This window comes from Panthera leo, chromosome D1, assembly GCF_018350215.1.
Source record: "Panthera leo isolate Ple1 chromosome D1, P.leo_Ple1_pat1.1, whole genome shotgun sequence".
Lineage (NCBI taxonomy): Eukaryota > Metazoa > Chordata > Mammalia > Carnivora > Felidae > Panthera > Panthera leo.
The window spans coordinates 87,561,744-87,578,991 of record NC_056688.1 but is presented as its reverse complement, the minus strand read 5'-3'; the positions used below and the strand labels follow the sequence as shown (position 1 = coordinate 87,578,991).

General features: G+C 44.8%; 1 protein-coding gene across 1 annotated transcript in view; it reads right to left on the bottom strand.

Moving 5' to 3' along the window:
• Positions 1-17,248, bottom strand: part of KIAA1549L (KIAA1549 like) — a 265,919-nt gene that overhangs the window by 58,819 nt on the left and 189,852 nt on the right. The window contains exons 12-13 of the mRNA XM_042906019.1: positions 11,185-11,375; positions 3,728-3,855 (exon numbers count right to left, since the gene is read on the bottom strand). Coding sequence (XP_042761953.1) covers positions 3,728-3,855; positions 11,185-11,375 — 319 coding nt within the window. The remainder of the gene's footprint in view (positions 1-3,727; positions 3,856-11,184; positions 11,376-17,248) is intronic.

Genomic DNA, 17,248 nt, shown 5'->3' with positions numbered 1-17,248 from the left:
AGCCCTATGAAGAAACCCACGCAGCACGAAACTGAGACTCCTACCAATAACTATGTGAGCAAGCCATCTTGTAAGTGGACTGAAGTCCCAGTCAAGCCTTTAGATGACTACAACCCAGGTCAACATCTTGACTATGACCTCCTGAGGTACTCTGAGCCAGAACCACCCAACTAAGCCACTCCTTAATTCCTGATCTGCAGACATTACATGAGATAATAAACATAGATTGTCATTTTTGGTTGCCAGGTGTTGGGATAGTTTGTTATGCAGTGATACATACATAATCCACCTAAACAACCTCTCTCCTGTGAGCTTCCACCCTTGTTGTCCTACTTAAGATACATAGTCACAGCAGCCAGGATGATTATCTCTTCAAAAGGTAACCAGATCACAGGACTCCTATGATCATAACCCTCCAAAGCCTCATCTCTCTCAGAATAAAACCCTGAGTCTTTGTGAGTTGGCTCTGACCACCTGGCCGAGCACATGTCCTACCTCTCCCTTTATCCACTTTGTTCCAGCTACAATGGCCTGCTTGAACAGCCTACATCAGGCTTGTTCGCACCTCTGGGATTCTGTATTAGGTGTTCGTTCAGAATGCTCTTTCCCTAGGTCTTTACATGTCTAGTTCCTTCTTATTTTTCAACTGCAGCTTGAAAAAAAACTCCCTTATTCATGAATCTAAAATAACTTGCCCATTAGCTTGTTATGTTATACTTTCTGCATAGTACTTCTCTCTGCTGCCTTGTACTGATTTAACCTGTGCCCATCCCTGCCCCTAGAATATAAGCTCCATTCTTGCCTACCCTTTAAAAGGCAGATGTCTATTGCCTTTAGTGGTGTCTCAGGTATAGCTGGCTTTTAATAAGGATTTTCTGCATCAATGAAGGAAGGAAGGAATGAATGACTACAATTTCCTGACTTTGGAAAGGAGATTGTTGTTAGTTGTTAGTACTTGCAAAACAGGTGAACATGTAGAAGTTCAAGTTCTGTGATCACTAAACCATGCAGAGGGTGAAGAGATGGCACACAGCAGTTTTACTGATTCTGGGTTGTGACACCCTCACTTCCCACCCCGTGTGGACAGGGTAAGGAAAGAGCATAACTATAATGGGATGGGAAAAGGATACCCTGGAAGTTGGACAAACTACAGTTCTTGCCCATCCTTATTCTCAAATAAGATTCAGATGTGTACAATAACCCCTCCAGGTTTATGAGAAAAATAATTAGTTATCCTGCTCCCTGCCAAAAGACTGATGTAAAAAGAGAATATGTTAAATATTCATTTATTAAAGTGTGGGAGTACAGCAGGTTCGTGGGAATATTTGATGCATAATTAGTCCCTAAAAGAAAAAATGTGGGAGAATGCTGAAGGAAAGGCCACAGCTAAACTGTAGAAGTGTCCTAGACACCATCACATCAGCATCATCATAAATGTCACTGTCCCCAATCTAGTTGTATCTTATTTTCACTGTTGGTTTTAACTTCCATAAATCAGGAATTCCTTCCTTCCTTCCTTCCTTCCTTCCTTCCTTCCTTCCTTCCTTCCTTCCTCCCTCCCTCCCTCCCTCCCTCCCTCCCTTCGGCTTGTCTTCCATTCCAATAAAACACACTACTGATATTTTGGTGAGCTCTAACCTCACGGATATATGAGAATGTGGAGCCCTGTGATGAAGAAAAGGACAGGTTCTATGGAAGGTCCACCCCAGAATTCTGATGGGCTTCAGCATTTGCTGGATTTTACCTTAAACAAATCGGTCCCATCATTTCTGTGTGAAAATTTCAAGCTGAACCTCACTGAATGGGAACCTGAGGCACAAGAGAAGCGGCCAACCCTGAAAACTCACTTTCTGTTTCTTTCTGACAAAAATAAAATGCAATGAAGTACCATAAACCTGGAGAAAGGATGGCTTTTTGATAGAACAAATGTATTAAAACCTCAACATAGCACAGTAATTGGATTTCATTCATGCAGGCTGCTCTTGTTATTTCTGAGACTGATATTTAAATAATCAAAGTGACCTAAACAATAAGGAGGCAGGTAGAGTGGTGGAAAAACAAGAACGGAAGGTCAGCAGGAACATTTGGGGCAGGTCAGTATCTCCCCAGCCAGGGTGGGGAGTGATAGGGTCTGAAACAGGCTCTGCTCCCTCCTCCCCTGTGGATTAAATGCAAGGGAGAGGGAAGGGCGTCATCTTATAAATGTGATTTACTGACAGAGGAGTCTGTACGTTGTACATTTTTAAGCAAGCAAAAGGGCACAGAACAGTATGTACATTGATTCACTTTATTAACAAAGCAATACAACAAAAAAGATTGTGTGTGTTGTCATATGCATAGTAAGAAGGTCTGAGAAAGACACATGCTGAGTTACTCAAGGTCATCTGAGGACCCGGGTGGGTGATGGGACATGTGTGGGAGGACAGACTTTGACTTGACTTTATATATTTCTGGGAAGCCTTCTGTGAGCTGGCTTGGCAGAGAGGTGATAGGTAGGATTTCTGGTGGTCTCACGTAGGGTAGCTATTCCAGGAAAACCCCACGTGCCAGATCCTGATTCTGGTGTAGAAAGCACAGCCTCTGTGTTACAGGCCATGGGGAATTCAGGAGAAGAAGAAATTCAAGAATCAAATCAGTATGACAAGTTAAACCAGTGCTTTATATCATGGCTGGAAATGGGAATGGAGACCACATTTTCCCTGCAGAAGACAAATCTATTGTGCAACATTATTCCTTGTTTTTCTTTTTTAGGCCAGAAAAAAGAAACAAAGGAATATTCTGGAACTACCTCCAAGAGAGAGTCCCTGAACCACACCCCATCAAATTCCTTTAAAAGGGAAGCACACCTAACCCCAGTGCCAGATTGTTTGGCTTTTCATGTGGCATTTCTGTAGGATGCCACCTAACAACCCACTGAAACCTGAAAGGAATTTCTTCTAATATGAGTGGCAGCACCAGGTAGTTGAACCTGGGCTCCTGTCAGCCAGCATCAAACATGGAAGGGGTGCATGGAGATGATGGCCAGGACAAAGGTGGGGCCAGGAGGAGGGGACACACAAGGATGTCCAACAGACACAACGTATAGATAGTGCAGCAACACTGTAAGGCTGTGTTCTGATGACTTTGAAATAAACTCTGATGCCCATCCTTTATAGGGAGGGAAAAGATCTGTGTGAGAGAGAAACCAAACAGATACGTTTCCCTGGAGAATAAAGGCAGAAGCACAGGCTGAGTTTTATGATGACGGATTTATTACTGTGCTGTTTTTCCTAGGAGAGGTGGATTGGTGGCATCTGCATTCACTGGCAGAGACTGAACCCCTAAGACTTATCAAGGGAGTCAGGGCAAGAAAATGAGGGGAATCTCCACGACCAGCAGTGAGTCAGAGATCTGCTGCCCAAGTGGACCTGTGGCTAGGAATCCTGTCAATTCAGCCAAGAATTAGAAACATTCAAGGCAAACACCAGCTCACTCTGCACAGGGCTTTTCTAAGGCACTGCTCAATTCCATAAGAACAGGGAGCAGAGGGCATGAGACACAATAATTCAGAAAAGGGGAGAGGCGATACCCCAGGAGGTAGTTAGCAGACTCCTGACCTTTCTGGGGCACACCAGAGAGAAGAAGGTAGGGTTACAGCGCATGGATCTGTGTGAACGTGGGCGCACACGTGTGTGCAAGTGTGTGTGGGACGGGCCCCGGGGTGGTGATGGCAAGGAGGGCTTCTCACCATTTCTCTTCCGTGCCTCCTCCTTTGTCACTTTCTGCTGTGCCATTACATTCTGGGGCGAGCGCCTCCCTGAGCTGGGCTTCCCTGATTCCTTGCTGATGACAGAGCCATTCTCACTGGGCGACCTGCTGGAAGTAACCATAGCAACAGGGAGATGGTAAGTTTCGACTCCAGCAGCCTCCTCTCAAGGTTATTTTATTTGCACAGTTTATGTCTGTCGCCTTTCGTTCTGGTTTTATCCACAAAGAAGAAATGATACAGGAAAAGAAAACACAGCAAGCCCCACACTACCGCGTGGGTTAAGCAGCTGGTCGCTGTGGAGTGCATTGTTTACGTGGAGTGCTTAGCTCCAAAGAGAAGTTCAGTGAGCACGGCCCTCAGGTCCCATCTCTGTTCCATTAACCCCCAGTGACTATGGAAACGGCGGTGATGGTGTTTGTAAGCATGCCCTCTTTTTAAAACACGGCACTTTGGATAGTGTTGCAGAGCATTTGATTCACGTGACATCTACAGGGACGTGCATTAGACACGGTTCTCTTTGCCTATTCCCTTTACAGAATATACTTTGACCACTAAAGCTTAAGTCACTCCACCACTGAGTTATTCTGTCTTACACATATCCGCACATGTGCACACACGCACATTCTTTCACTGTGCTAACTGGTAACCACTTACACTTGAAACTACCAATTTCAGCTATTCATTTCTTCAGGAAATATGTCATGTGCACCAGCTTTGTGCTGGGCATTATGCCAGGTACACTGGTATACAGAGATACTAGGACACCACCCATGCTGTCCAAGGGCTCCCCATCACAAGCACCAAGTAGGTGCCAAAGACTATGCAGAATGCTTTCAAAACTGTTAGTGAATCATTACACTGGTTTGGTGACTGTCACCCTTGTTTAGCAAGTGAGGAATGTGAAGGCGAGTGGCAAATCAGTCCTGGAAACCAGCGCTCCCCCTGCAGGTAGGGGCTCTCCTCCACACCAGAGCGTCTACAGAGTCCTACAATGTCCTCAGATGAGGCAGGCATTACATAGGGCAAGCCACAGGGCCTTCTCCCCTTCCCTTAGGTGGGGGGTGATTCTGATCTTCTGAAACTCTGCGGGAAACGGACTCTTAGAGACCCTGCTGAGGTTCGTGCTCCCTCAGGTCTCGGATCATCATAAAGTCCAACTGCCTTCCCTTCTGTGGAGACAATCAGGAGGCAGATATCCAGAGGCCTCATCAAACTTCTTATTCTTCTCTGTCAATTGTCCAAATTCGGAACCTAAAGGCCCCTACAATGGAAAATTGGCTGGAATAACACGTAGTACTCGACCAGTAAGTAAGCAGCTTTTTAAGTGGAAGCTATGTATCTTTGTAGATGTTCTTTTTCCTTCCCCTCCCTTTTCCCTTTTCATCCTATGGGAATGGAGAATTCTCGGTCCTGTACTCTTTAGTACACTTCAGCACCCTAAAACCGTGACCAATGACAGTGCCCACTCACATCCATGGGATAATGCAAAATCTGCCCAGAGGGTTCCACAGAACAACAGAACCAAATGAGACATTCCTTGCCAAAGTTCCACAGACAAGTGTAAGTTTAGGAAATGTTGTCTATTATATTCCTTCTTTGGGTGCTCCTAATGAACATTAACATATCAAAGGCTCCATCAGTCCTATCATAAACAGTCCTATCATCTCCTTTTGTTTAATCCACCATTTCCCAGTTTATTTGGCCCCAAATCTCCTTCACCATAAGATAGAAATACAAAGAATGCAGCTTGAGAAAATATAGATAAGGCATTAATTTTTTTTAAAGATTTTACTTTTTAAAGTAATTTCTAACCCCCAACATGGGGTTCAGACCCACAACCCTGAGATCAAGAGTCACATGCTCCACTGACTGAGCCAGCCAGGTGTCCCAGATAATTTATCAAGTGTATATAATTTACCCAACATCTATTTGAGCACTGAGTGCTGGCTATACAAATATACATACAAAGAGAAGACATAAGCCCTTGGATGGTTTTCAGAACCTCACAGTTAATGGCACCTACTTTTCCAACTGGCTTTGTTAGGACAACAGGCTTTCATTGAGGTCCAGAAAGGAAGAAAGGAGAAAGGCTTCTTGTAACCCATTTTCACGTTCATGATATACTTAACAGTGTTTGTATCATTTGCAGGGCCTTTCCTTCATTTGATCCTGAAGCAATTTTCTGGTTGTTCCTCTCAACTCCAGGGAAAGGTATGAATGAACACATTTCTGGGGAGAAACTCCAACTCTGCTTTACTCTTTCATCCACTTATGAACTTATGTTTACATGGAGCCATCAACCCAAACTTCTGGTCAAAAACATAAGGTGAGATTTGTGTATGTGTCCACTCACATGACAGTAACAAAACTGTTTCTGAGAGCAAGAAAGTGCCCCTTGTGAGGCCATAGTTTTAGGCTACTGAACTCCACAGTCCCCCTCCCCCCCTTCTGGGGATATGGGTGTACATGGAGTCCGGATGAAGAGTCATGGAGGTGGGGATTAATCAATTGCTGAACAATTATGGCCAATCACTGAATTAAAGTACCCATTGCCCATGGCTGTCCCTATGAGGTTGATTCTCTATCTTTGCCCATTAGTCCCAGTCACAGGCCAATGAAAGAGCATCCCCAGGAGCCTTAGTGAGAGGAAAAGGACCTGTAACACCTATCTGATTATCTGCGAGTGGCTGAATCCTCAGATTTCAGTTTGAAAACCATTTTTAAAAACTGAGATACCTTAATGACCATCAAATCACTGGTTTCTCCTATTTTTCACTTGCAAAACTTTTCGGATCACCTAACAGACCCATTCTGAGAGGTTATGCAGGCCACAATCAGCAGGAATGAGGAGACTGATGTGGCAAGACGGAAAAGCCAGAAAAATAAATGCAACATGGGTTTGGTTTTGGTTTCAGCATCTTAATATCTTCCCAAATGAATTGGACTCCCATGGTCAGCTGAACTGGAACAGAGGTGAGGTTTCTCGCATAGCTTTGGCAATGATACAGCCCTTAGTAAATTTCTGTTATTATGGTAACATTATGAAGCAAATGTAGAAATCATTCAGCTGCATAGACACTGTTTTCTTTATCTATATTTGTTTCATAAGTCCACATTTCCTAATAAAATTCTGGGGGTAAGTAATTGAGTTTGTTTACCAAAAGTAGATTCCTTGCTAATTCAAGAAGAAATGCTTGTTCTAAAAAAAGAAAAGATCATTTTTAAAGAAATCCTTACATAATTTAAATCATTCAACTAGAATGGGTAGAAAATAATTTTTATTCTTCCCAGCAGTGTTATGTTAATATTCTCATTTTAGTAATTCTATTTACCTCTTTTCAGTGTCCTCTAATAGGTGATAAATATGTTTTTAACATGCCTGTATTGTATTTGGCAAAGATCATAATGAGAATAATTACTGCAGGTAATCCTACTTGCCAGTCAACTCAGATAAATAATCTATTGCTTCATATGTTTCAACTCTTCATGCTGAGGCAGACTCTTGCAGTTCTGATCCCAATTTATTCTTACCTCCCTGTAACCAAGCTTTGGTAGCCTCCTCCCACACTGACTCTGGACTAGACCATGTGTCTTATTTTGGCCAACAGGACAGTAGTGAACTTGACACAAGCAAAGATTTGAGAAGTGTTGCCCCTGGGGGCTTGTTTTCTTGCGGTACGTGGAACACCCTGTGAAACAACCTGCGAGAAAGCCAGAGCTGGCCTGCTGGAGGATGAGAGACCATGTAGCCCCAGTTACCTGGCCACCCCAGACAGGGTTATCACCAACAAGCCAGCCTAGCCAACCTACCACCTGACTACAGACACATGAGTGAGCCCAGCTGAGATTAGCCAAGCCCATCTCAGCCCAGAACCACCACCTTCCTGAGCTGAGCCCAAACTTCTGACCCACCAAAAATCAGGAGCTAAATAAAAGGCTGCTATTTTAAGCTGCTAAGCTGTGGAGTAGCTTATTGTGGAGCAATAGATAACTCATCCCCATCCCCTCAACCTTCTTTCCTACCCAGGCTGAAATCCAACCCTCTGTTTCTCTGTACCTCTGAGGTACAAAGAGCTCCTGGAGGGAAAACAGAGACTTGTTGCATGACTCCAGCACAAACTTTGTGTATTTGACACAGACAATCCTTCTTTCCCCTTCAAACTACTCCCTTCTCTTGGCTTCCTGGATTCTGTTCTTGCTTTGTCCTCCCCAGGGCTTTTTTCCTGATGCTTTTTGGTCTCCTGTGCTGATTCCCCTTCATCACCTGGACCTCTAATAATTGTAGTGTTCCAGGGGTCAGGTCGTGGGTCTCTTTTCTATCTATACTCTCCCAGGTGACCCCATCCAGTGTCACAGCTTAACTAAATACTGACAACTCCTCATTTATATTTCTACTCTGGACCTCTCCTCTGAACCCCAGACTTCTACAGTTAGCTGAGTTCTGAACACTTCCACTTGAATGTCTAAGTGACATCTCAAACTTAACATGCCCACATCCAAACTCATGATCATCCCCTACAAATTTCTTCTCTTCTAGTCCTCTCCCATACAACCAATGGCAAATTCATCCCTCTCTATTTCTACTCCTCCCAACAATCTATCAGCAAATCAAGGCTAACTACAGCTTTTCCTTCAAAACATGTCTAGAACCCTATCACTTCTCACACCACTATGCCTTGGCCCACACCACCATCTACGTCACCTGGACTACTGTTATAATCTCCTGTCTCTCTGCTTCCATTCCACTTCTACACCATCTGTTTTCCATACAGCAGCCAGAGTGATCCTTTAAAATGGCAAGTCACATCATGTCACTGTTCTTCTCAAAACCCTCCAATGACTTCCAATCTTTACTCATGATGAAATTCCAAGTCCCTTGGGGCGCCTGGGTGGCTCAGTCGGTTGAGCGGCTGACTTCGGCTCGGGTCATGATCTCGCGGTTCGTGAGTTTAAGCCCCGTGTCGGGCTCTGTGCTGACAGCTCGGAGCCTGGAGCCTGTTTCAGATTCTGTGTCTCCCTCTCTCTCTCTGACACTCCCCCATTCATGCTCTGTCTCTCTCTGTCTCAAAAGTAAATAAACGTTAAAAAAATTAAAAAAAAAAAAAAAGAAATTCCAAGTCCCGACTTTGATTGATAAAAGCCTAATATGATCAAATTCAGGCAACTTCTCTGATTCATCCGCCACTACTTCCTCCCTAGTTCACATCGGTCTCTTTGGCCTTCTTGCTCTTCTTTAAATATTTTAAGAGATTCCCTCCTCTGGGCTTTGCACACACTGTTCCATCTGCTTGGAACATTCTTCTCCAAGATAGCTTTGAGGCTTACACGTCTTTCTCAAGTGTCACTTTATCAGAAAGGCCGTCCCTGACTTCCTAGCTAAAATAGCAGCATGTCTCCCTTTCCATTGCTCTATCTTATCATGCTTTGGTTTTCTTCTTCATAATGCATCACCACCTGACTTACTATGTATCTATTTCTCAGTTTATTGCCTATCTCTCCCCACCAGATTGTGAGCACAGTGAGAATAGGAACTTTGTCTTGTTCCCTGCAGTATCCCCAGTGCCTGGTAAACAGCAATCAGTTAGTATCTATTAGGTGAAGGGAGGGAGAGAAAAAAGGAGGCAGAGATGATGTAGCTTTTCTAGCATCCATTGTGGTCTCAGGCAATGGAGAAGGGACTTGGCAATGGCAGTTGGTTTGGCCAGCCAACAAGCCTTGCCATAGAATTCATTACCTCTTTATAAGACTATTGTAAAGTCCTTACAACAAGTCTCCTGGCCTCCAGCCTAACCTCTTCCATCTATCATCCACACTGCCACTGGAACAGTCTTTCTAAAATTCAGACTGGACATCACTGTCTTCCCAAAGAACTTTTAGTGGCTTCCCACTACCCAGAGAACAAAGGTCAAACTCCATAGCCTGGTGGTTAAGACCCTCCACAATTTTCACTTATCTTCTGGTTTCATCCTTACTGTATCCCAACCACTGTGAACTCTAAACCCTAGGGACATTTGCCATTATGTGAATTATCTCTCCACAACTACTGACACTCTACTCACCCTCCGAGGCCCAGCTAAAACATAAGCTCCTCCCCAATCCTTTCCCTCATCAGATTTAAGTTCTTCCTTTCTTTTCCATAGTACTTCATTCAGACTCCTCTATGAGCACCTGCACATCATGCTTGGTTTCCAGGTATTTATCTCTCGGTGTCTCCATCATGAGATTCTTGGGGGTCAGGAACCAATCATAAACCTTTCTGTAGGCCTCCCAATGCCTGTCAAAGTGCTCTGTTCACGGTAAAATCTCCTAAAAATGGTTTTTGAACTAAAACCATACATTACTGAAAAACTGCCAGATAAAATACAACTCTACTGAATCAAAGGCACTGCTTTTAAAATAAGGTAAAAAATCTAAGTGTGATGCCAGTGCCAAATTTGTTGTAATAAATATGAAAGCAAAATTTCTACTGTTGTGGCTGATCAGTGATGTAAAACCTTACGAATTACAGCTCATGAGAAGCAAGTATTGTGATTCTTGTCACCTACTTTAGTCTCCTCAAAAACTCAAAACAAGCATGAAGGGGATTTTGTTTTTAATGTTCATTTATTTTTGAGAGAGAGAGACAGACAGAGGTGAGCAGGGGTGGGGCAGAGAGAGGGAGACACAGAATCCAAAGCAGGCTCCAGGCTCTGAGCTGTCAGTACAGAGCCTGATGTAGGGCTCAAACTCATGAACCGTGAGATCATGACCTGAGCTGAAGTCAGATGCTTGACTGACTGAGCCACCCAGGCACCCCAAGGGGAGTTTTTTTTTTAAGTTTATTTATTTATTTGGAGAGAGAGTGGGCATGAGCTGGGGAGGGGCAGAGAGAGAGAGAGAGAGAGAGAGAGAGAGAGAGAGAGAGAGAGAATCCTAAGCAGGCTCCACACTGTTACCAGAGAGCCTGAGGTGGGGCTCAGAGCCACAAACTATGAGATCATGATCTGAGCCGAGATTGAGAGTTGGATCCTCGACCGACTGACCCACCCAGGCACCCCTGAAGGGGAGAATTTTTATTTTTATTTATTTATTCATTCATTCATTTATTTATTTATTTATTTATTTATTTATTTATTTATTTATTTATTTATTTTTAAATGTTTATTTTATTTTTTCAGAGAGTGGAAGCAGGGGAGGGGCAGAGAAAGAGGAGGGCAGAGGATCCAAAGCAGGCTCTGCCCTCACAGCAGCAAGTCCTATGTGGGGCTTGAACTCACGAACTGTGAGATCATGACCTGAGCCGAAGTTGGATGCTCAACCAACTGAGCCACCCAAGGTGCCCCGGAAGGCGGGAATTTTTAAAGAGAAAAGTGGTATTAACTTGAGGCTTCCACTGCTCTCACCATCAATGATTTCCCTTTTTGATTTGGAGAGGCAGAAGTTGATCCCATGCCTACCTCTTTCTGGTTTCGGTGGACTTGGCCGTCTTGATGGTGCTTCCGTCCTGGGCGATGTCTCTTTCCTGAGAGGCAGGAGCATCTCTAACAGGGAGCGGTAGGACCACTGTTTCCTGAGTCACAGGGACAACCTCCTCATCCGCCCCTTGCTGGCCCAGGTGCTGCTTGGCATAGTCAAAGCCTTGCACAGGCTGCAAAGAGGAAACAGATTTGTGGTCACGTTTTTGGCAAAGTGTGACTCTAATGACGGCTTTAAGAGAAGATGGGCAGGAGAGTGCATGTGACAGGACCATACTTAGCTTTCTGATGAACGAGAGTTAACCCAAATCTCCCTCATAATTTCTATCTGCGAAATCAGAATCTGTGCTAATTCCACTTAGCTATAGAATCTCTAAGGGGAAGACTTACTTGGAAAAATGAATAGTGTAAACAAGATGCAAATATGTGTGTGAGAACAAACTTCTTCCAGGAATTAAAAAAAATTTTTTTATACATTTATTTATTTTTGAGAGACAGAGTCAGAGCACAAGTGGGGGAAGGGCAGAGAGAGGAGACACAGGATCCGAAGCAGGCTCCAGGCTCCGAGCTGTCAGCACAGAGCCCGATGCAGGGCTCGAACCCACAAACCGTGAGATCATGACCTGAGCCAAAGTCAGAGGCTTAACCGACTGAGCCACCCAGGCACCCCAAAGAATTTTAAATGACCAATTTTAAGTTACTGGATACTGCTAGAGACTCTTAATTATTATATGAAATAGGTCCTGTATCATCTCCTGCCTAGGAACATCTCGTCATCCCTGAACCCTACTTTCACATGGCCTTATGCATAGTAAGGGGTGTGTGACTTTGCCAAGTCGCTGGAATTCTGAACCTCAATTTTCTCAACTGAGAAATGAAGATAATCAGATCTGCGGTACCTAGGCCACACCTGAGTATTAAAGGGGAATCACAGCTCTGAAAACAGAGGGAAAGAAACATGCTTCCACATGTGAAGCAGTACAATCATTAATAATAAAATGGAATTTATGGAATCACTCAAATCCAGACCTATGGCTCTCCTATGATTCATTAGTGGGTAATTAGCAAGGCTTTTATTGCACAATGTCTGAAATCCCAAGTGAATAGGGCAGCTGTGAACAAAGCCCAGTAGACATCTATTAGTGGGGCAATAAAAAACCAAGAGGTGTATTTTAACAACTCCTGGGAGTGTCTCTATTCTCTTTACACACCAGAGCAGCACAACACAGATTTAAGGCAGGACAGTGGGGTGGTGGAGAGCACCAGCTCCAAAAGCAGACTGCCTGGGTTCCAATCCTGGTTCTCCCATGTATTAGCTAGGTGACCTTGGGCAAGACACTGAAATTCTTGGCACATCAGTTTCCTCACCTATAAAATGGAGATCATAGCAGGGTAAACAGGATCAAATGTGTAAGTATGTGGAAGTGATTTAACCACCCTCAAAGAGATGCTGCGTGGATTAAGTAGGTAAATGTTCAGCATTTAGTGAAGTGCTTGGTACGTTGTAAGTGCTCAATCGATAATAGTTAATATTGTTAGCCTCCCATTAAATCATAGACCAGGTGAAATAGAAATCAGTGATTCTTTTCAGGAAAATTTGGAGATGAGGGGTGCCTGGGTGGCTCGGTCCATTAAACATCCCACAGTCTCACCTCAGGTCTTAATCTCAGAGTCATGCGTTTAAGCCCTGCATTGGGCTCCATGTTGGGCATGGAGCTTACTTAAAAAAGAAGAGAAAAGAAAAGAAAATTTGGGGAAGAAACTCCACCTCCACCATGTGTGTTTCATTGGAACTTGACATGGAGAGAAGCCCCTCCTTCAGCAGTGAATTTAGCTAAGAAATGTAACAGAGAGGCTCCAGCCAAATGGAATGGTCTAGGACTGTGGTCCAGCCTATCAAATCTTACTACCACATCTCAGGACAAGACGGAGTTTTATTGCTAAATCCAGCAAAGCTTCCTATTTCAAGCTGTCTGTAGTTCTGCCATGGACAGTTCCCCCAATTCCCAGGAAAACTCACTCTGGAAAGTGTGCTCAGCCCTTCCTCTTCACTGAGACACACACTCTGACCCAAATGGTGACCATGGACATTCCGTGCCAGGATCCGGGAATGTGCTTCTGAAACAGTGTTTGTCTGTTCAATTCCTCCCTCCTGTGGTGCCACATGAAACAGAATGGAGCCTGCGAACAACCTGGTCATGTTCCTAGACTACTGAATTGCCAGCTCCTCCAACCAATGGTCACCAATTGGATTCACCTGAAATGTTTCTAGAAGCTGAGCTTTTCTCCCCAGGTCCACTGTTTCATTGTCTCCTGCTTGGTCTTGTGGCTTCCATTCAGTTCCTTTGACCAGCTTCCAAAGTTATCTTCCTGAAAACCACATCAAGTCATGTACTCCGCCATTAAAAGTCTCTCATCGGGAGCGCCTGAGTGGCCCAGTTAGTTAAGCATCTGACTCTTGATCTCAGCCCAGGTCTTGATCTCAGGGTGTTGGGTTTAAGCCCTGCATTCGGCTCTGCGCTGGGTGCAAAGCCTACTTAAAAAAATGTTTTGGGGCACCTGGGTGGCTCAGTTGGTCAAGCATCTGACTTCGGCTCAGATCACGATCTCGCAGTTCGTGGGTTCTAGTCCCACATCGGGATCTGTGCTGATGGCTCAGAGCCTGGAGATTGCTTCAGATTCTGTCTCTCTCTCTCTGCCCCTCCCCTGCTCACACTCTGTCTTTCAAAAATAAATAAACATTAAGAAAAAAATTTAAAAAGTGTTTCACGGCACTCAAAGTCTTCAGCAAGGCATTTAAGGCCCTTTGCAGTCTGGCTGGACCTACCTGCTCAGCCACGCTTCCTGTTGGTACCTTTTCCATAATCCTCCCATGCCCCCATTAGCCTATTCAGCATAGTGCCAACTATAGTTACTGAGCACTGGCTTTTGCCTCGGACTGTGCCTGGTGCTGGATATATGAGGATGAATAATAGCCAGTCCATGCCCTCAAGGCATTCACAGTTTCAGCCTTATTTGGTATGACTGGTACAGTGTTGGATGCATGATGTCAATTATGACATTTCATCCGCACTGCAGTTCAAGGGGGTGGCATTATTATGATTCTCCATTTTAAAGATAAATAAACTGAGGGTTGGAGAGCTTAAGCAACTTCCTCAGGCTCACCCAGCTGGTCGGGGGTGGGGTCAGGATTTGCACCCAGGTCTGCGTGATGCAGAGCCAGGACATCTGAGCACTGCCTGATGATTCCTCCCATGGCCTTTCCCCTCATCCTGCAGCCTACCATCTTGGTTGGGCATCTGCTACCGTACTTGGCCTGGCTCCCATGTTGAGACTACTGGCCTGTCTGTGAGGAACTGAGAGTCTCCGATGGCAGCTAAGGCTTCCCAAGAACCTAGTAAGGACAGCAAGCTGGCTCTGGTCCTCTCCCTCTTGCCCCCACTCGGCCTGGATTTGGCACCTCACCCTTCACACTGTGTTGAAGTTACCTGCTAGATACTTCAGGGGACTGGGTTGATGGTGAGTGAGCAGAAACAGATATTAAGGAAGGACAGGCTTCAAGGGTGGCCACTGTTATTAGGTTAATAATAACAGTTCTCACATATGCTCAGTCCTGACAGCCTTCAAAACACTGACACCTCATTTTGTGCTCACAAACACCCTCTGAGGAAGCAGGGCAAACATCATAGTCTTCGTTTAACAGGCAAGAACACAAAAGCTCAGAGAAGTCCAGTGACTTGCCCAAGATGGCACAGCTAAGTGGTGAAAGACTCAAGACCAGTCCCTCACTCTTCTGACTGATGGGTAGTGGTCTTTCAGTCTTCAGTTTGAAAATCACCTGAAATTAATTGCCATTGGACACACCCTCGTGACCCCTGATACTATTAAGACATAATGAAGTATCTATAGCTGCTTCAACGAGTTTTGTAAAATTAGAAAATCAAAATAATCCTCAACAATTTCAAAGGTAGACATGCTATCCAGACCTTTTAAGAAAAAAAGGACCTTTATACTAATGAAGGCCAACTTGTATGTAATATTTATGTGCCAGGCACAGCTCAAAGTAACTTACGAAAATCAATCCTCACAACAACCTATAAGTAAACACTGTTATCATCCCCATTTCACAGATGGGAAAACTGAGGCACAAAGAGGTTAAATACAGGCCACACGGTCTGTGAAAAAGAGGAAACAGCTGGGCACCTTCAGGGGGTGACTGACCTGTCCCGGGCAGATGGTCATGCCAACCATTGTGGGCCCTCCATGCTCCATCCTGCATCTGGATGTGGCCCTACCTACTGTCCTGTAAGGCTGCCTGCTCCAGGAAGCTGTGTTCTCATCAATTATATGAAGGGAAACACTGGGCAAAGGCTGTGAATCCAATGACAAAGAGTAAAGAGAAATGAACCAGGAAGAAAGAAGCTCACGAGAGCCCTGACACCTGGCCCTCCTGCGTTTATCATTTTCTCAACACTACCTACAGAAGCCCAGCTGACAACCATGGTAACAGGGTCACGTCTATGGTACCTTGTCTCCGAAGAAGGGTACGGGCGTGCACGCCCTGGCCTCAGCTCCCAGGACGGCTGCACTCAGCTCCTCTTAGCCTGTCAAGTCTATTACTGAGACTCAGCAGGGATCCCCGGGAATGTCCTGTGGCACTGCCGTCTGCATTCTAAAGACGCGGTGATGTCCCTGGAGACTAGGAGACCATCCTCCCACGCTATGGAGTGGTCACGAAGGCTAACTTTTTCATTCCGCCTCTTTCCTTGGCATTAAATGAATTCTGGTCACACACACACGGTGTGAGATGCGACGCGGGCAGCTCTCTCCTCTCCAACACTGCAGTGTCCCTGGGTTGCGAGGGCAGAAGGACTGCGGTAACAAAGAGGCAGTTCCACCCCGCTGGCTTCCTGTGATAAAGGAGCTTTGCAAATCAAAGTGCGGAGCTCAGCCTCATTGAGGGAGAAAACAACCAGAGCTACCACACACAAGTGAATTCAGTCTTCTCCTGGAACATAAATTGGCTTGATTTTCAACATCGGCCACGTATCTCTTCAAGCACAATTCACCAGGTAGGAACATAAAAGGGGCTATGACAACCCACAAACATGAATCTCTTTCAGCTCCAAACAGCTTTCAAGCCAGAAGGTACACTGAAATCGTGTGCTGCCCAACTCACCTTAGCAAATTAATAAAATTTTGGCTTAATCTGTAACACAGAGTTGCCATTTACAACCTCAGTATGGCATGTTTTGCATTCCTGGACTCGGCTGCAGTTAGATTCTGGTAATTACTGTTATGTCTGGAAGGCTCAGGTTGTAACTAAGCTAAGATGGAAATGAAAGACCCCCTTCTTGGAACAGTTTTATTTGTCACTGCTTGGGCGATGGCCAACACTGTGCTGCATCTGGAAAGCGGGTGCCCTTTGTGTCAACAGAAACAGAACAACATTCTTTGGAGTTTGGCTCTTTGGTAGACAGAGCGTCTAATCAAACTGCAGCTTTGCAACAGGTGAATTCGTTTAACAAACGATAAAATTCAATTGATTTCTTTTACTGAAGCAAGGTGTGATCGTCCAGAAAGAACCAGGCATGCATGACTGCTGGCAAGGACTATCTCCCTGACCTGCATTCCAATGGAATGAAAATTCCTTTTGCTGTTTCATTCCTGCACAGGTGGACAAAGCTCAGAAGTTCAGTGATGGAGGAAGAGTCTACCTGCCAAATCTCAGGGCTCAGGAACGGGTATAATGTGGAAAGAGCCCAAAGACACAGCTATGGGCCCAAGTCGCTCCTTTTGCTGCTAGTTATGTGACTTTGGACAAATCTCCACAGCCTCTCTTTCCTTAGCCTTCTCAACAGTAATGTGAAAATAATAAAACCTGCCCTGACTATGATCTACCTTATAGGGCTGCTGTGATGAGCAGACGAGGTCACAGACCCAGAAGAACCCAGCAAATTGTAAGGCATTATTTAAAGATCAGGTATTACAGATTACTGTATTTCCCTCGAGGGGATATCATGAAGGGAGCTATGTGACTGGAAAA